Consider the following 21847-nt stretch of genomic DNA (forward strand, 5'->3'; position numbering starts at 1 on the left):
GTCATTTTGTCACTAATGAATGGCGATAACCAAATCTACAAACATGCGAAGTCGCGGGCACCACTAGTACAAAATAAAATGCGAAATACGAGTATATTCGCAGAATGTCTTCATTTGGCATAATGCCGTCATTATGTCAATTTACGCTACCGAGAAGTCACTTGGTACTTTGTATTATTACCATTAAAATTATTTCTAAAGGGATAATATAAAGTAATTAGGTACGTCCGTATGTGATTCCTCTTTTTAATGGAAATTCTGATTGTGTTTGTAGTATTTTATAAATGTAAAAGTAACGAAAAAGAACACTATAAACTTTAATAACGGCGTTCCTCAAATGTAGCGTGAGTACCAAAAAGTAATTACATTCAGTTACACTGGTGACATATTATTACTATCCAATATATAGATTTCACAACAAGTAAACTCGAAATCTAAAGAAATAGCATGTAAAGCATATTTTAAGTGCATATTATAAAAAAACTGTAACATGTATCCCTATCTCACAATCACTTTGCTATGTTTCAGACTAAACGGAAGAGATATTCCTCACATGTACGACAATCCAGACTTCATATAGAATACATAATGACGTTTATGCCACCTCCTACTTTCAAATATAATCCAATTGATAGAAAACTTTAAACGTCGATATTACGCAAACAATTGTAATGTAGGTCAAACGTTTTCAATTGTTTTACCATTTCACCGCAATATTTGTATTTTATTGACAATTAAATGGTATCGAGGGGAATATGAAAGGCCGGTGTGCGGCGAACATCGTCAGGTGCGGCACCGCTAGCGGCGTGAGTCAGCGTAATGCCACTCGAATTCAGGGTTGCCAACATAAAAACTTTTTGTCTTTGTACGAGGCAAAAAGGAGATGTCGAAAATCTCATTCTTCAGTCCTCCAAATTTTGATCGAGACGGCGCACTCGCCATCACACTGACAGTCACTAGTTGTTGCCAAATACACTGACTAAAATATATCAACAAGAACCGAAACTTGATAGAAACTAGTGCATATATAATAATAAAATCTGGTACTTGCACCTTGTTCAGTTGCATCCCGAATTCTAATTGAATTATTTTTATTCTAATTCAGTAACGAGAACAGGATTGCCACCATTACAATTTTGCCTAGTAAAAAGACACCCTAAAATAGTGTATATCAATCACTCTTGTTATATTTTAACGCCTAGGGTCTTAAACACGCTGTATAGCTAACTAAACAAATTTCGCAAAATTATTCGAAGTAAAATCTCATGCGATATTCTACAAAGACTAAATTCGTACCCTTTCGAATCTCCACATACAGTTGCCAACCCTGAGTGGGAACTCCTTTATTCTCTTTGCTATATCGCCCGCCTTGTGCCCTTTCGAACTAAAACTAAATTTAACTGAGCCTAAAGTGGACCTACCACTACATAAATATCCAAGTCGAGTGTAACTTGTAGATAATGAACTGTACCAGTTGTAAACTAACTGTAGCAACATATTGTTTGTATAATATAAATGTATATTTATATATATTTGTATTGTATGATATTACCATGTACATGTAATTACGAGAGTAATTTATATTATTATATATATATAGAGTAATAAATTATATCAAGTCAGTAGAGTAGTTATAATATAACAAAAACAACGCTGCATATCTCCACCTTTCACTTTTTTATAAAATTGAAATAGCAAACAAGCTGTCGGCTTACCTGATCATAACTAGCACTTGATAAAAGGGACTAGATCATAAGGGCAGAGCAATGCTGAAAAAGAGATACACTGTTCTGAAAGATAATATAGCAAGAAATAACAAGTTGCCATATTACGCCGACCCCAATTAAATAGGATAAGGAAAAAGCAGATGATGATACATGAACACACAACACAAGCACAGAGGCCATAACATAATCATGTGACTCCCGGGACACCACTCATTCGTTGCAATTCCGAAGAACAAAGATTCCATGCCTCTTATCATGTAATTTATTTAAACTACCTTACCTTACCCTTCAATCGAAAAAACCACACAACAACGTTGCTTAGCGACTGAAATGGAGGAGAGAAGGAAATAAAATATAAACTATATGATTAAATAGAAGTGCCCATGTGGTAACTTTGTGCAAAGATTTACCTTACTTTCTAAAAGTAAGACGCATCACATTCCACTAAAGTAATGTTATACGGATAAAACACGACTATCGGATAAGCATCGCGGTGTCCCTCATTGTACCAGGAGATGATCGATGGTAGGCGGGTCGATGAGCCACTTATCAATGATTAATAGCCATTAAAAACATGAGACGATTAACCCGATAAAGGGGTAATTTGACAATCCTAAATAACTCACCCGTTTGTCCTTTCGTTACACCATGTCGTAATATTTAAGATTTATTTTTGTAGATAAGGGGAAGATGAGTACAGATACTTACTCATAACAATATTAAGGAAATAAGCGATCAAATCCGTGAATGCAATTTTTTAAATTAGGTTACATTTGTACCTAAACGTATTCGTAGTACCAAGCTTCATTTCCATTTTAATAAAATATAAATTATTAAAAATTTCGCAAATAAAAATACCCATAAACAAACATATTGAGAAATAGCTTCATTATTAGTTCTATGGGAAAAGTTACTATTGTCAATTTAGTATAACTATATAATTATAATACATATTGGCATAAATAGAAATTACAATACAATACAATCTTTAATATGTAAATTATATTATGTATTTTTTAAAGAAATATAATTTCTCTTAATCGTCTTACATTTTAAAATACATTCTAATATTACACTTGTTTAAATTGTTTATTTTAAATAACTTCATCTCCCAATTATAAATTAATAATTAACCTCAAAGAAATTGATAAGAAATTCACCAAAGGTGCACAGTCATTGGGCTGTAATTTAAAATGCTTGTGTTTGAGTTCACTGATGCCTATCTGGCAGCCGTTACGTAGGTTCTGATATAATATTAATTATTAAATTGCCACTTGCATTCACTAAAGGTAATTTAAATACATAGATACTGAAAACTGGGCCATAAACTCAAAATTCATATACATAGCTAGAAAACTTTCAGCCGCTTATATATGTCAATTTTCTATCAGTACTTCTAGCCATTTCAATTGAGGAAAACTGGTAAGACACTGAAGTTTTTTTTTGTTTTAATCAGTTGCAATATTTAATAAAAAAAATACTAGGGTTTACTAGACAAAATCCTTTTAAGTACCTGTAAGTAATTTTATATACGAATATAGATATTTGCACGATACTAGCGTACTTGTTTTCACCTGTTGAAGACAAGATGAGAATGATGTTCAGATTGATTAGCACATTGTAGCGATTTAACTATAAAATAATCACTATGTGACAGTTGACTAAACAGGATTATTATCGGTCATGGGGAAACAATACCCTCTAGTTAGTTTATACCATGTTACATACATATACATACCACCAATATTTGTTCTTGGATGTATCGGTTTGTATTTGTCCTGGTAGTTTTCTGTTTATACTATGTACATAGTATTAAGGTATATCCAACAGTTTACACAGCAAACACATTAATTGGTTTAAAACAAGATGCAAGCAATGAACAAATCGTAATAATTTACATTTAGTTAGGCATGTAGGTGCATTATTATACACTGGGTAGAGCTCGTCTTTGACACTATATTATTGTAATTATAAGATACGGTTGTTCAATCACTGTTGTTCTGTCATTGCTGAACCACGGAATGTAATAGTTGTGGAGATTCAACTTACTATCGCTAATTTTTTTTATAGATAACGCTCGTGGTAACTAAGCAATTGAGATTTTGAATTTAACAACTTGAATTGATTCTAAAACTGTTATAATATCTAATTGGCAGTGAACATATTTTCATACTTTTTAAGAAGCTCAGAAAATAACTAGTGACGAATCATAATAATATGAATAATATAGAGCCTAATGAAACGTAAATTCAAAAACTACTCACTAATAGCATGTACAAAAAAGTACTCTCTTCTGTTATTCTAAAAATTACAGATTATTGACAACAATTACATCTGTCACGGTATTCCATCACATCATATATCTCCGTCTAGTTGTACAGTTAGATGATTTTTCTCTGAATTTTATGTTGATTTCCTGACCCTGACATTAGCCTCCTATTTTGCCAGTTTTTTTTTTTGTTTATTGTAGACATTCTTCGGACGTAGTGTTTGTTATCAGAATAAGCTTTGGCGTGATACATGGACATTGGACAATAATTTGTAATTATCCATGTTCTTCTTAAGCAGAATAATGTGTTGAGAAGCAATATAGAGGCCATGGTCATTGATATTATGTTCTCCAGGAGTTGTGTATAAATTCTAAATAAGTAGAAAATCAATCTTGTATGTCCTTGACACAAGCAATCGAAATCGAGCACGTCCGATGTTCGATTGAACCGTTTTGGACAGAATCGATCATAATCAAGTCTTTGTTGCTATTTTTGTAGGCACGTACGTGAGGCGACTGCCTCCCTCCACCAGTCACCATGACCTATCGAGTGCATACAATTATCGATATTGTAGCAAGGGCGTTTATTTTTAATTGTATTCGCTTTGTCAATTTTAAGACTTATTTAGAAAGAATACCTTATGTGGAGACTTATCATGGCAAGCAAGATTATCTGATGCAAATAATTTCCCGTTGCTTATATACGTGTGCAGTACTGTAAACATTAGAGATTAAAGGGCCTTATGCGTTACTGTACCTGAGTATAAGGTCGTTTATACCCCATAATTTCATTGCAAAGTCCTTACAGATAAACACGTACACAATATAAAGCTATTATCCAAATGAAAAGGTGATGTTGTAAGAATCTACAAACTCTCTAACTAGATAACATATGCCTACTTATGACTGTTGCAAATAAATAAGTAGATATAAGTGTATTAAAAGTACTTATTAGTATTAAAAACATGAACTTAGTGAAAAACTATTATGATTAACCTAAATTTATTTTTGTGAATTATTTATTATACGATTACTGCGGTTCATGTATGTTCATGTTTGGCACAAAGCTACCATCCTTCGGGTTGCCTGCGAAGTTATGCAAATGGGTCGCCAGCTTTCTCGCTGATCGGAGCATCAAGATCGTTGTCGATGGTGCTTGCTCCGACCCACACTCTGTGAATGCTGGTGTTCCACAAGGCTGTGTGCTGTCTCCGACTCTGTTCCTTCTGCATATCAATGACATGTTACAAATCAACAATATTCATTGCTATGCAGATGACAGTACCGGAGATGCCTTGTACAGCGGCCATGCTAATATGTCGCAGGCAAAAGTTATAGAGTACCGGAACAAACTTGTGTCCGAAATCGAAACTTCACTCCATCAAGTTTCGGTTTGGGGTCAGGAAAATTGTGTTCAATTCAACCCCAAGAAGACACAAGTTTGCGCGTTTACCGCTAAAAAGAATCCATTTGTCGTATCTCTTCAGTTTCAAGACACTCTCCTTGATATGAAGCCAAATCTCGAGGTCCTTGGCGTTGATATATCCAGTGACGTTCAGTTTTGCGGTCATTTGGAGAACAAGGCTAAAATAGCCTTAAAAAAGCTTGGTGTGCTCAGTAGAGTGAGACGGTATTTCACGGCGGCCCATCGCTTGTAATTATACAAGGCGCAGATCCGGCCGCACATGGAATACTGTTCTCACCTCTGGGCGGGAGCACCACAATACCAGCTACTTCCATTTGACCGCATTCAGAACCGAGCAGCCAGAATCATTGGTAATCAACGTCTATGTGACAGACTCGACCGTTTGGCTTTGCGGCATGATATTGCATCTCTGTGCATTTTCTACCGCATATATCACGGGGAGTGTTCTGAGGAATTGTTCGGATTAATACCAGCTGCTGAGTTTCACCACCGTACCACCCGCCAGAAACTAAAATACCATCCTGATCATCTGGATGAATGGCGGTCTTCCACAGTGCGGTTTTCTAGATACTTTTTGCCTCGCACAACCACATTATGGAATCACCTTCCAGCAATGGTATTTCCGAACCGATACGATATTGAAACCTTCAAGAAAAGAGCTTATTCCTTTTTAAAAGGCCGACAACGTACTTGCAATTCCCCTGGTGTTGCGGGTGCTCATGGGCGGCGGTAATCACTTACCATCAGGTGGGCCGCATGCTCGTTTGTCCCCTGTGTTATAAAAAAAAATGAATAGAGTAGTAGAGAGGTTGTATTCATTTATAATTTAATATCCACGCATTTATCGCGCGATTTATCATCATTCTCTTTAATCATGTGCATTCGACACCAGTTCACCTTTTTTCTTAATCTGCTTGACATAACTGTATCTTGGTCTTCCCCTTTCCCGTTGTATCATATAATTATATTGGAACGTAAACCCCAGAAATCCATACTAATTTATTTTATTGAGTCTTGCACAAATATACCGTCTTAAAAGAGCTTATCTTCTCTTGTTTAATTAAATTTCCCATGAAACTTCAATCAGTCTTCCTAAGTTATTAATTTTTAAAAACAACAACCACCATATATATCCTTGCAAAAGAGAGCGCCTTTTAAATAAAAAATGTTGAGCATCAAATTTTACAGTGCAAGGTGAGAATAACCAGCGGGCTGTCGGAGCTACCCCGAAATCTGTGAAGTAGAAGGTAGTACTCAATAATGAACTAAATCAACGGTCGTCGGTATAATATGGGCGCCTTTCAGCAGCTCGTAAACTTCGCCGATCGCAGTAAAGCCGCTACAGGGATGCCAATCATATGAGTATCCTTGTACAAATACGAGATTTTTGTCGGATTTTAGTATAAGTATCATGGAAGTTCATACGAGAATTTCGGAGAAGAAAATCAGCCAAAATACTGATTAGAGAGCTAATTTAAGGTATGACAGGTATTAATGTATAATATTTTATTATATATTTTACTTCTTCGTAGTAGGCTAGGTGTTTTAAGGCTGACAACCCTGGACCGCGATTACAATATTTTCTCCCAAACAAGCCTTTAACGATACTTTAAACGGCGCGCAACCAATTTTCGCGCCTCCATTTCTTATTTGCGTGGCTCCCCGAATTCAATTTAACAAACGATTTATGTAGTATGTTTTAAAACGTAAATTATATTATAATAACGACGCGATAACTGGTTGGGTGATATTTTTAAATACAGGTTAACACGGTCATTCGTGCGACAAATTGTTGATTCGATTATAATAATACGGGCAGCACATAAGTTTTATTTTTAAGTGTTAGTAAGCTGATTCTTAATCAGTTATAAATAAATTAGTTATATAAGTTACTATATATTATGCTGAGATCTCATCTTTCGAAAGGATGTTTGTCTATTTAGTTTAAACAAGTATTAGTACTTAGTCTACAGTAAGTTGTAGCAAAATTCATTCTAAATATAAAATGTATGTATAATAATGTATAGAAAGAATTTGGTACAAGTTACTATGAGTTAATGAACTCATACAATAGGTAATATATCAACTATGTTCATTTCTCATTAATATGTCAACAATAAACAAATATTTAACTAAAAAAACAATAATTAAAGTAAGATGACACCTGCCACGAAGATAAACTCCAAAAAATAAAGCAAATCCAGTGTTATTTATCTAATGGTATGGAAACGATAATGTCTCTGACTGTCCCATTTATAATTACTACTATTTATTCTCTTTACTTTCATTCTACCGTAGATAAATCCTTTTAACTTTAGATAAAAATTAATTAAGCACGCGCAGAAATAGTATTTTTAGTAGGGCAAAGTGCCGTACTAAAAAATACTATTTCTGCTATTGGGCTATTGTGCTATGCTAAGGCCTGTGATACTTCTACCTACATTGATCTATTGACAGACTATTTCTGTATGTAAACAATACAGTTGCAGTATATCTCCGAATAATAATACACTAGGAATGCTCGCGACTTCGAAAGCTTTTAAACCGTTATACATTGATGATAATCAAACGAGAATATTAAATAAAACATGCATAATAATGCCCTTTACTATTATTTAGTATTAATAAATTGAGTACAAAATTGTAGGAGTCGCTTTAAAAATGTTACATTCAAATTTTAATTAAAAACATTAATTATTTTACCATTTTCTCTCGCTTTCTTAAGGCATAATTAACACCACATTTTATCAAATTTCATCCTAATTCTTGACGCCGTTATCAAGTGAAAACTTTATAAACCAACAAACAGATATTTGCGTCGTCACGATTATAATATAGGTAGTTATGAGAAATTCTATACTAGTTGCCAACTTATTATATGCTTCAATGTTTATATACTTTAATATTGCAGCTCTATAAAGTTGAGCTACTTAGTTTTTGGCCATGCATATCCACTTTTACGTTGATTCCGCTTCTATAATTAAGTTTTTTTAGTGTTGGCACGTCAAAATTCGCGATACGATCGGGTTATGCAAGCCAATATAACAATCTTCATAAAGCATTGTGAGTATCAATGCTCTGAATACAGTTGACTCCTCCAGAATGGCAACTCATGAGCAGTAAGTGGACCCTCAGTTTCTTTGCCTTTACAATTATATACAAAAATGTATGTATGTGTATAATAAGAATAAAAAACTCGGTTGTAAACGAATTATTGATTTTACTTAGTAGATCTTATGACTTATTCTAGGCGCACTAGGTAACTATATATAGGCGAGTCGACTTAGTTCTGCCGACTTCGACTAGTTGGCTAAAGTTAGTAATTCGTTTTATGGCAATTGCGTAAGGTTTTACAATAAAATACCAGAGTCTGTTATAAATCTGCCAGAAAAAAGATTTAAATGTCAAATAAAACAGTTCCTTTGTAAAAAAGCTTACTATAAAATTGAAGAATTCGTTAACGATAATAATGTTTTTATAGAAAAACTTTAAATCTATAGCACTGACAATATTATCTGATTACATTAATAATGAGTGCGTAGCGACTTCTATGTTGATTATCGCATGCCTCTTACTTGATATACTGTAATTATTTATATAACAAAAAATCTATTAAAAAGAGCACCACACAAGTTTCTTGCTCATTCTTCTTGTGATGAATCTGCATTCCGAATCACTCATTCGGAATGCATATTCATCAAAGTAAAAGTAGAATCAAAATATGACTATTCAAAAGTGCTTGTAATGAGTTTATTTGAATAAAGATTATTTCTATTTCTATTTTTACGAGTATAATGTGTTCCAAATATAAAGTATAACTTTAAATTATAAAGCAGAAGTGACGTTCTGAGTTTACATAGATTTTACATAAATCGCTATACGAACAAGGTCAAAAACTGTAAGAGAAAAAAAACAGGTATTTTAAGTATAAAATATAAAGAGGAGATCAAACAACGGCGCAGGATGTTGTGACCACACGTGCATAATTATACAAGATAATACATTTTTAAATTATATTAAACTAGTTAGAAGCGAGTGTTAAAGCCTATAGGACTTCTATACTATATCTTCCTTATTTAATACATATGACCATATGTGTACATGAACATATAGGTGAAAATGGACTGTGCGACTGCCACACACGCGCCTGTTAAGTTGAAGTGGTATATTTTATGTAAACTATATTGTGTAATATGTAATTTGTTGAATAAAATAAAAAAGATAAGTACTGTGATAATTCGTATTTGTATATCGGTGTATGTTCTAAAATTTAGATTTTAAGTTTTACACATATTCAATATCTGCTGTTCCTAGAAAAAACAATAATAACACCTATTAATAGAGACAGGTACCTATTAAAGCATTGCGTATGGTCACCCCAGTGCAGGATCGTGAGTTCGGAACAGCGTACGGACGTGCGCGGGAGTATCTCACGCGATCGCGTCGTCCTGTACGGATGCTATCGTGAGGTCACTATGTCGGTCACTTGACATTCCCTCGTAGTGTCCCTTATCATTTCAAATTTGTCTATAAATAAAGACTAACCACATTGAAATACTGCTCGCCTAAATTAAACTTAGGTTTGTTAGAAGCTTAATTACAGTTGTTAAGTTTTGCGTTTGTAAATAAATAATAAGAGACGATTAAATAAGTATTACCTTATTAATTCTATTCAGAAAAACTAAGATGTACTTAAAGGTAATTAACAGGAGAATGTTGGTGACTTGCATAAAATAATATTAAGTTAGAACCTTACATCATGACAATTAAGTATTTGTATTGTATTGGACTAACTAATCTATAAACACAATCCTTTAAAAGTTTAAACGACTTTGTATACAGTATAACTATATCACTATATTAGCATTTTGAAATTAAAGTCAAATTAATATAATAGTTATAACTGTTTCCCAAAAATAGGAAACATTGGGCCACTTATATGACTTAGGTTTACTCTTCGTCTGTAGATGTGTAAAAATATTTTTTAAGGTATTTAGATTGCTTTTATGAGGTAGCCATCGTACTAATGAAGATTTATTTTCTGATTGTCGAATGAAATTCCCACAAGAATCCTGATAAAAGGCCCAGCGCGAGGAAATTTACTAATTTTATAAAAGTTTCGCGGCAAACCTTTAAAATATTTTAGTTTTTTACTGTATGTAATGTAACATCACAAAAAGCTATAAAGTAACAGTATCAATCAGTCTATTATTGAACTCGTAAAATGTCGTATTACCAATCCTATAGCATACACATCTCACAATGATTTATTACTCTCATAATGAGTTATTTATATAGCTCCGTACATTATAAAACATGTGACGTAGTAGATTTCAATTAAACTGCCACTTAAATGAATACACAAATTAAGTTTGCTACAATTTAAATAGGACCGCTAATCAAAGGACGGTAGCTCTGTGAAACGAGCGCAATAAATCTTCAAAAACCAGAAGATTCAATTACACGGCTACCGGAAGGCAAGAAAAGTGGCATTAACAAATTGTCCAAGATAAATAAAACCTTTTTAATCAACAGAAGAGTTCCCGAACGGGTTCCTCTTATCGTCGGTCGTCGGCGTTTTTTCGAGAAATTTATCGAACAGTTAATGTACCGACCAAGAATTAATTGGTCTCCATGAGTGAAAGCATTGCCGCTCCTAAATTGTAACGCCCGAAACACTTAAGAATTAAAGATGGCTATAGATAAACTCTTCTACTCTACTTGGAATTATCTGATCTTTACTTTCGACGACGTTACACGCATAACACCTATATACAATTATACATACATACATCACAAGTCCAACTCAAATAATTACTGTAATAGGTAGGTATTTATCGTAGACGTTAACGTTTTTGTTGTTATTCATCCATATCTGCATAAGTGGTTTTCCTGTAATTGCTTCTTTATTTTATATTTACACTCGCAGTATCTATCTAATATCTGGTTAAAGCTATTTAATTGCAGGTAATAGGTATAATAAAAACGTAATATTTTTTATTTCTATACAGCTCTTATCCGCTGCGCAACTGTGACTAACTACAAGATGAGGCATGTACGAATAAATGAAATTATTTAAATTTGTTTGTTCCTTTTCAAACTGTGCATCGTCCCAAATCTGCCAAAAGGTTATACGACCTTAAATAAATGGCGAAACGGAGTCAACATTCATCCCAGCATCTAAATCGTGTTATCTATCGGCGGCATCCGTGCGACTACTGCATGCCGACACGACGCCGCCGTCGCATGTATAACCATGACAAACGCGATCTCGACCACTATTTTGCACGTGTACATACAAAAATGAAACATATACTATAGAAATCCTTTTTGCTAAATAATTGGGTTCATATTAGTATATTCTAAGTACTTTGCTAACGTTGCCAGCAAGTTTACTTCCAACCCTATTTGGTAGAAGGTAGATTGTCTCAGTTAGGAAGTGACATGACACCTTCGTCGATCGATGAAGCGTGTTGCTATTCCTGTACTGTTGTTATCATGGTATTGTTGAAAGTAAGTATTATATTTACGTTAACGTCTTGTTTTATTTCCTTTTCATGTTCTGTCTTTTATTTTGTAATAAACATTACTATGACCGACGAAACAAATAAATCAACATAATAAAAATATTTTAAATGATTAGGTCGGTTTACAGATATCATTAAAGGAAATTATCATTATCATTAATTATCAAAAACGAATGGCAACTATTTAATATAATAATCATTTAGTAGTCCCATTGGTTAGCAAATGTTGTGAATCAGTATGTATGCAATCATTTACCCCCTCACGATGAGAAGAGATGAGATTGGAATATCATAAATGAAAAAACTATCTAACCTATCTGTATAAAAAATTACACTTAGAAATAAAACCATATAACTATTTAACTATATACAATTAGAAATACTTTCGAATATAAACTCATATAGACAATATCTCTTTACTCTTATCAGTGTTTCTCAATGTACATTTTAAATACTTTGACGTCATGGATAATGTTTTTAAGTTCTTAACTCAGCTGTATAAACGAAACTGAAGCATTTGAATTTCCGTCGATAAAAAGCACGTGCCAAGACTGAATATATTATAGTTCCACAATAATATCGGTCTAACGTGTCTTAGGTAGTACCTAAATATAGTAGTCACAAAAGCGCGCGGCACGCCCAGTCAAGGTTTAAGAAATTAATAGAATTTTCCAAAATATCAATCATTACACTTAACAATACTGTTTTCCATCTGAACCGTCAAAATAATTTACAACCAAATGATAAGGCAACCGGCAAAAAGATAAAAGTGATTCAGCTCTAGATTAAAATATAGATTAGTACGATAAAAGCAGTTGCAAGTGGCACGCGTATGAAATGTTATAACTGTGCTCCAGAAATGTTTATGTTGATTTGGAGTATTGCGGTGTTATTGCCCTACGGTAAGTTTCAATATTCAGTATTATACCTGGAACGCTGTTAATTTCATGTCATCGCTTGTGTTTTTAGTAATAAACTTTTTTACGCGCGTAAATGGTTAAGACAATGGTGTTAAAACGTGAAAATCTTGTGTCCACTTAAACCCATTGCCACAATACACATATCGTTACAGTTTACGTAACATAAACAGAATATATCTATGTATACATATAAGTATTGTCTATAAGTGTAGTCCTCGCTCACGTGAGCGGATTACATCAGAATCTTTTAATTCATTCCGTTGGGTATGAATGAATGAGACCGATCGCCCGCGCGCCGCCACTAGCTGCCAAACAATGGTTACCCGACTCATCTCGCCTCGTATTGCCTCTGGATAAATATTTATTTATTCCACTGTTGACAAACGTATTTACATTGTCAATGCGCGACTAGGTATGTCACGACACGACGCGTGGGTGACAATTTTATGTTGATCATCACAAGCTTATGAATTCGGGTCATTGCTATGGGTAACAAAAATCGTGATAAAAATTAACACCTATGGTAGGTACCTAATCAGACTAGTTGAATAGTTTTATTATATTGTAGTTGTAACCTAGTTGAATTTCCATTAAGCCAAACAATTGTGAAACAGATCATAAATGTGATCATTTTAATAACATGTATTATATATATTTACTTATTCGTTCTAACATTAATAGGACCTTAGTTAAGAAACCAGAGAATGAATTTAGGATTCCATCATACTATACTGTGCTCTCTTCGTGCTATTATAAAACTATGTAAACTAAATAAGAATGTGTCCGCAGCACTTATACGTTGGATTTGAATAAGGACATTTTTATATGGTTTTGTGGCGTATGCGTTTAATCAATGCACTGAACGATATCAAGTAACACAGAACATAGAAGATCTGTATGGTTTGCTGATTGCATCTGAGAAAACGACAATGTGTAATTAGAGCTGGGTACCTACCAATAATATTTGGATATATATTATTTATTAAATTACTTTTTTTCTTTATTAAAAATCTTCGCTATTTATTTATACATATAGTATAAATAAATTGCGAATAATAATACGAACGACTTAAAATATCGGCATATCAACGTAATAATAATTAAATATAAAATACTCAATTGCAAAAACTGTAAGAAGGCTTTTTGCCGTTGCCACTTAGGTGTATCTAGTAATGCGACATAGGCCTACTGTTCCTACTGTAAAACATTTTACAAATATAAACATATTCGCTTAAAATTTCTTATAACCACACAAGTCCGCACAATTATGTCACATGCCTATCAGACACTTTCTCACACCTCGATCAACGGATCATTTTACGCATCACCGGATAGACAAAAATCAGCAGCGAAATACATTCTGTTAAGTAGGTAACTAAAGAGTAGTATTCAATATTTTATGGCATGTAGAGTTACATAAAAACAGAAAACTCAATGAAATAGAAAAAAATAGAAGAAAGCATAAGTAATAAGTATGGCGATTGACAAATACTCCCGAAAATAAACAAACTTGTTGATTTATTAAACTATTTGCTGATGACAATATAAAACATTACATACCGGTCCTCCTTAGGTTCTTAGTTTTTTTTCTATATCTTACCTTACCACTAACTACTTAAATCTGCTTATTCATAAAGAGTTTTAAAACGACCACGAAAATTTAATCTTAAAAAAATCTTGGTGAATATAATCAGAACATCTTGACAAATAACGGCAAATAATAATATGCTCAAAACTGAACTTAAATCAAAAGAAAGTAGGTGCGATCGGCTCAAAGCGAACCGGGCGGCATACACATACCGACGCATCGAGAGCATATTCCCTTGCTTCCAATAATTACATATCCGAGAGTGGTTCTGAACGACGTCTGATGGCCGGTAAAATGGCGCGAAACGCGAGAAAATGACATATGATTGCGACGTTTAAAACAAACGTAAACCGCTCCCTGGAGTGGTCATCATTACACGAAGAACAAGAACATCGATTAAGAACGTCGCACACGATCGATTCAATAATCTTAAATATAATTACAGCTAAATATTTGCACCGTGGTTTAATGCCTAATGACTTGCAAATTGTATCGATTTGTTGCAAAGTAAATAATACCACAAATGTATATGTAGCCCTTATACATTTTATTTTTTTTATTGACTAACAAAAAAGTAGGACTTCAAAATACCAATCAATTCATATATTTACTTACATATTAACACTTTAATGATATGGCTCTGACTGAACATATCTCACGAGGCAGAATCTGGATAGATTCTCAAATTAAGCAGAGTTTGTACTTACTATAGACACTAAATATATATATTACTCTATATGACAGTAATATATCGTAATAGTCGATTCTTATATTTCCACATAAAAAGCGCCTGCACAAACGTCGTAAATTCAATCCCTGCAACATAGTTAAGCATTGTAATATTTTAGTAAGGGCTGCAGCAGCAAAAGGAAACGTGATTGCTTAATTAGCTTAAACTAATTGTTTAAATTACATTTAAAATATTAATCAGTTAATAGGTATAAGTATTCAAGAACATGAACCAGTTTTATCCAACGGTAAATCTAATATACATACTGTCAATCTAATAGACATACTGACCACGTGGTCAGTATGTCTATTAGATTGATACGAAATTATACCATAAAAGTATAAGAAATTAACATTAATTAACTTAAAAAAGTTTACCTAAAATATTTTATACATAAAAATCAGAACTGATTTTATGTGTGTGTTCTTACTTTCATTTATGTGGATGAATACAATAAATATACCGATCCTTTGCGCAGAAGTAAAACAATCCTCCTCGACTAGACTTCTATATCTACTCAGGCCTTGTCAATATTTTAAGTTATCATTAATAAAATATTTGTAGTTCTACCGACGAATAAAGTTGAGATTGTAGTAATTAGAATAATAGTTTTTAGCCATTCAGTATCTATCAAAATACGGAATTAAATAAATCTAAAAATAAATAAATAAAATAAACTATATTTTTTTTTGCCGCAGTTCAGTAGATACCTATTCCCCATAACATTTACAATATAAAAGCGTCAATTCTCTTATAGTGGCATCCGAGAGCTGTTTCCACAAACGTTGCCTCAGCTGCCGGCCTGAAGAAGTATTCTCGCCTGGCGCCCCGATAGAATGCCACCCAAGTAATTGGGTGTCCCCAGAATGGGTGTTTAGGCATGGTCACCCACCTCCATCTACGAGCTCTAAAGTACCCATAGAGTACAGATGTTTGAAGATGGTGGCGACCCCAGATGATAAAAGTAGTAAGTACCTACCTTATACTGATTGCGGAATATTACGTACTGTATAATTATTGAATACAAAACGCAAGCAAAAACACTTGGTGAAACATATAAAGAGCAGGGGTGACTTTCCTTTATACTACTTACCTACTATGTTAACTGTTATAGGCTAGTAAGTTGTCTAGGTAAACGATAAATAAATAAAGAATACGAATGTCTAAACAATTTCTTATTTTGTATATAACAAATTGGCGACGATATGACGGACCCTGAAGTAAAAAAACCCAAAAGGGTAAGAGCATCTTTACGAGGCATGTTGACAAAAGTAGAAAACTTCCTAAATACGCAGGAAAATTTCTCCTTAAACTACTACTAGAACTAGATACGAAGTGTTAAATGTTAAACGACACAATGAAGAAAATTCAAGAAATACAAAAAGAAATTGAACAAGAAACAGAAGAGAAAGATTTAGAAACCGAATGTACTTATAGGTATGAAATTGAGGAACTGGGTATGGAAATAAAATTATGTATTTTAGAACACAAAAAAAAGATTTCATCAACTGTCACGGCAAATAATTATTTAAACTCAACAATATTTATTGAAACCCCTACATGCTCCGGCACTACTTCTAACCAGATACCATTTAAAATGAATTTTCAACCGCTACAAGATAACGAAACCTTTAAAAATTTTGTAAAACGGTAGTCAGTTTACTTTCTTTTAAACATGATCACAGATCCGAAAATGAAAGTATACATATTACTCTCAACACTACGCCCTGAACTCCATCAGATCATTAAATATGGAATTTGAGGAACTTACACAGATTTTAGAAAACGATATTGACCCTAAACCCAGTATTTGGGCAATGTAATATACTTTCATATCACGTTTACAGCAACACGACGAAACAATAACTACATATGCGTCAGAACTTAAAAAACTCTCTGCGAACTGCGAATTCAAATGTCACGAATGCAAAAAACCGAACTTAGAGAGCTTTTTATGCTTACAATTTATTAGAGGATTAAAAGATGGTGAAATTCGCTCTAAAATCCTTCAAGAAAGGGATACCCCTAAATTCTCAAGGCTAGTTCAAATTGCCACGTCTATAGAAATGAGTAAAAATGAAAACTCTTCAATGACTTTTGATACTCGAAATCACACGGATTCTATCAATAAGATACACCATCCATATCAAGAATGACAGATCAATCTTCTACAGCACGAATATCAGGAAGGCTTATAAATCCTACTATCCATGACCTCAACGGAAAATGTTTTCGCTGTGGTAAGACAAACCATAAAGCTAACGAATGCGGAGCTATCAAAAGTATCTGCCGTAATTGTCAAAAGGAAGGCCACCTAGCACGTGTCTGTGTACAACGTAAAACAAAAACAAACCAAATCGACACTACGAGTAATATAAGCAATGCCAGCTTAGCTGATTAAAATAAAAGTTAATTATATTAACTTTTATTTTAATTAAATTAAATTAAAAGAAATTATATTAAAAGTGAAACGACCGAGAAATACATGATTACGTTAATTATTGAAACCAAGAAAATTCAAATGGAATTCGACACGGGAGCTGCACTTTCGTCAATGTCAGTTAAAGATTTTAATAAGTTGAAATTAAACAAAAAAATCTACAAAACTAATATTAAAATGAAAATTTACACGGGCGAAAATATTGAACCTTTAGGAGAGGTGTACGTGAAGTGTACGTATCGAAATCATGCATTCAACGGTAAACTTTATATTATTAATCAGAACGTGGACCCTATTTTTGGTAGAAGTTGGATAAAAGAACTGGACACTTGTAACCTAGCGGATATACGAACAATAAATATAAATAAAATCCATATAAAATTAGATCAAATATTAGAAGAATTTGAGTCTACCGTATTTAAATCTGAACTGGGAAAAATTTCTAATTACAAAGCCCACTTACATTTGATTGAAAACTCCTTACCAATATTAATAAAACCGAGAAGAATTCCCTATGCACTTAAAACCAAAGTCGAAGAAGAAATTGATCGCCTTTGCACATAAGGCGTAATCACGAAGATTGACCATTCCGATTGGGGAACACCAATTGTACCCATAGTAAAACCAAACGGAACCATACGTCTATGCGCTGATTACAAAATTACATTACATAAAGTAATTAAAAACGAACAATACCCAATACCGATTATTGAGGATATCTTCTCAGAAATGAACGGAGGTATTTTTTTCTGTACACTTGACATCACACAAGCATACCTAAATATGGAGATGGACGAAGAGAGCGCACTCATGCAGACTCTAAGTACACACAAAGGCACATACAAAGTAAACAGATTAATGTTTGGAGTGAAAGTAGCCCCCAGCCTATGGCAAAAATTCATGGACCAATTGCTTTTAGGCTTATCGGGTGTCAAGGTGCTTCTTTGATGATATAATTATACAAGGAAATACGGAAGAACAACTACTCCAACGATTGAAACAAGTATTACAAAAATTAAGAGATAACAACCTGCGAGTAAATAGAGACAAATGTCACTTCTTGAAACGAAGTATAAACTATCTCGGTCATACCATAGATAAGGATGGCCTACATAAAAATAAAGAAAAGATCAAAGCCATCACCGACGCAGACCGCCCCACAAATATAAACGAATTACGGACCTTCCTCGGAATGGCAAACTATTACACTAAATTCATACCGAATTTAGCATCTATTTTGAACCCACTGTACAAATGACTAAAAACAGGTAATTCACTTAGTCATCACAATGCGAAGAAAGTTTCAAAAAGATTAAAGAATAAATCGACGCAACGAAACCCTTAATAATAGCTACGGACGCCTCGCCGGTCGATCTCGGAGCCGTGCTATCTCATAAAATGACAGATGGTTCAGAAAGACCGATAGTATTTGCTTCACGATCTCTGACTAACAGCGAAAAGAAATATAGCCAGATAGATAAGGAAGCTACGACTATATACTGGGGCCTAAAAAAGTTCTTTCATTATTGTTATGGCCGAAAATTCACTCTGGTAACAGATCATAAACCTCTGACATCAATCTTCCACCCACACCAGACATTACCCGTATTAAGTACAATAAGATTATTTCATTATGCACATTTTCTTTCCGTCTTTGATTACAAAATTGATTACAGAAGCGCAACAAAACACTCGAATGCAGATGATTTATCTCGATTTGCCGTAGAAATAGTAAAAAATAATAACATTGATGAACATTCTGCTTTTCAATTACAACAAATGAATATTTTAGAAATATGCCCAAAAACAATTGCTCGAGAAACTAAAAATGACCCAGAACTAATAAAATTACTCAATACATTGAAAAGCGGTAATTCTATAATACAGCATGGATTTAAAGACCATGAAGTGACCCTTCAAGATGACTGCATCATAAAAGGAAGTAGAGTAGTAATTCCCCGCACTCTACATCCACGAATACTGAAAGAATTACACGCCGGACACATAGGTATCTTAAAAATTAAATTACTTGCAAGAAGTTATGTATATTGGAAAAACATCTATAGAGACATAGAAATCACAGTTAAATCATGCAGAGGTTGTTGTCTAATACAAAACGAGCCAATCAAAGCCCCTCTACATGACTGGGAGGAGCCATCTGGACCATGGCAGCGTATACACATAGATTTTGCTGGACCCATATCAGGCCAGCAGCTGTTCATCATAGTACACAAAATGGATAGAAATTATTCCCACGAAAATAACCACCAGTACATGGTGCATCCGACAACTGAAAGAACTATTCTGTACATTCGGTGCACCTTACTTATTAGTTTCTGATAATGGCCGTCAATTCGTATCACAGGAATTCAAAAACTTTTTGTCTGATTGTGGCACAGAACATAAAACATCAGCACCGTATCATCCAGCTACTTTAACGGTTTGTAATCTCTGCTTGTCCATCAAGCAGAACGATTACAAACCGTTAAAAGAGCCTTAAGTTCCATGTAAGGCGAGGGCGGTACTCTCACCGACAAACTATTAGTGGTAAAAGCGCGTTTACGTCGAACCCCTGGATCTAATACTAAACGCCTTACCAGCTTATGTTCGGAAGAGACATCAGAACCCAATTACATATCATGACACGACAACCATACGGCAATTACAACTAATGTAGAGATCGATCCTGGCCGAGAATTTGTAGCGGGTGACCGTGTACAAGTCAGGAGTTATGCAGACCATGGGCGGAAATGGGAATTCGGTAGAATGTTAGTGCGATTAGGGCGCCTACACTACAAAATAAAGATGGACAACGGTTACATTTGGCACCGTCACGTGAACCAGTTGCTGTCGGCACCCTGCATACAACATCTAGGCTAAGTGGGGAGGACTGTTATAGGCTAGTAAGTTGTCTAGGTAACCGATAAATAAATAATAATACGAATGTCTAAACAATTTCTTATTTTGTATATAACATTAACAAAATAATAGAAGTATAGCATAATTTTATTTTGTTTTTCAGTCAGTAACACAGTAGACGTCATCAAAGGCTGCGTCCCAAAGGTGCAAGTTGATTCAGTTTGTCTCGGTTTAGAAGCAGTGGAGAGGTCTCGAGGCCATAGTGACGCTCGATGCTACATCTGTAACGGAAATAACTGTAATACAGCCATCCGTGAACACTTATCATTTTCTGTCCCACTCGTCTCCTTGATATTGTATTATGTGTTAAGGTGAAAGGAATATATTTTCTAAATAGAATCCGCATTGGTCATTTTCTGTCATTCTTTCACATAAATTGTCAACAAAAAAATGAATTCTTTGTTTTATCTGTTCTCATTATCATCATTCATAGAAATTCATTCCATTGAGAGAAAAGAATATGTACGAATGGTACCAGTCGAACGCTAGCCATAAACGTGTGATGCGGAAGAAGGAAGGAATGCGTTTAACAACAATGGACCACCGAATAAGGAATTTAAATAATTTATATTAATATATAAAGTATTTTATAAAAAACTTAGAAATCTTGTAGGAATACGGATTACCACTGAGTGGTAACCGATACCATGTAGTCAATACCATTTTTATATGCGTTGTTCAAATTTTTTCGGATACCAAAAAAACCTTTAGTCGAATTAAATAGTATACATTATTTTTCAATGCGGTATATATTCCAACACGCATTTTATGTCAAAACGCTGATTTTGTCACTTCTGCATACTTGTTACATTAACTATTATAATATAGCAAATACTATTTTGATAAATTATTTTGTATTTTATATTTTACACAATCTACTTATTTACTACTTAATATTTTATTTAATAAAATTCGGTGAAAAGTGTATTTATTTTCCTTTTATCACCCAATATTTTGTAACAACCAATAAATAATTCCTATTTATACATATTTTATCAGAACATTACATCGCATTTAGTGCTATATTGTATAATCAATATTATTTGCCTGAAAATATATACATATAACCCTGATTCTTGGGTAGGGTATAATATTTATAGAGCACGTAGTATGTAATTGTATAAATAAACAAATAAAATATACTTTATTTTAGAGGATACTTCGGAATATTATAAAATAATATCTGAAACAACATAAATTAGGTTTGTACAATTTATTTTGTAAATCATTACAGGGAAACCAACGACTTCATATTAATTAATGCCACTGTACATAAATAGCAAGACTATTTATGGTAAATA

At 33.7% G+C, this 21847-nt stretch overlaps 1 protein-coding gene across 1 annotated transcript; it reads left to right on the top strand.

Moving 5' to 3' along the window:
* Nucleotides 1-12634: 12634 nt before the first annotated feature.
* LOC131847247 (uncharacterized) lies at nt 12635-21051 on the top strand. The gene is made up of 3 exons (XM_059196768.1): nt 12635-12851; nt 15945-16154; nt 20650-21051. Exons 1-3 carry the CDS (start codon nt 12782-12784, stop codon nt 20859-20861), a joined length of 492 nt encoding a protein of 163 aa, XP_059052751.1. The 5' UTR covers nt 12635-12781; the 3' UTR covers nt 20862-21051.
* Nucleotides 21052-21847: the final 796 nt, after the last annotated feature.

The sequence above is a fragment of the Achroia grisella genome, unplaced genomic scaffold, assembly GCF_030625045.1.
Source record: "Achroia grisella isolate CSIRO2021 unplaced genomic scaffold, CSIRO_AGI_Agris_v1 utg516, whole genome shotgun sequence".
Classification (NCBI taxonomy): domain Eukaryota; kingdom Metazoa; phylum Arthropoda; class Insecta; order Lepidoptera; family Pyralidae; genus Achroia; species Achroia grisella.

Coding starts and splice junctions, on each gene's coding strand:
- LOC131847247 (XM_059196768.1), top strand. CDS start 12,782: ATGAAATGTTATAACTGTGCTCCAGAAATGTTTATGTTGATTTGGAGT. Junction 12,852..15,944: donor TGCGGTGTTATTGCCCTACG/GTAAGTTTCAAT, acceptor ATTCTCTTATAG/TGGCATCCGAGAGCTGTTTC. Junction 16,155..20,649: donor GACCCCAGATGATAAAAGTA/GTAAGTACCTAC, acceptor TTTGTTTTTCAG/TCAGTAACACAGTAGACGTC.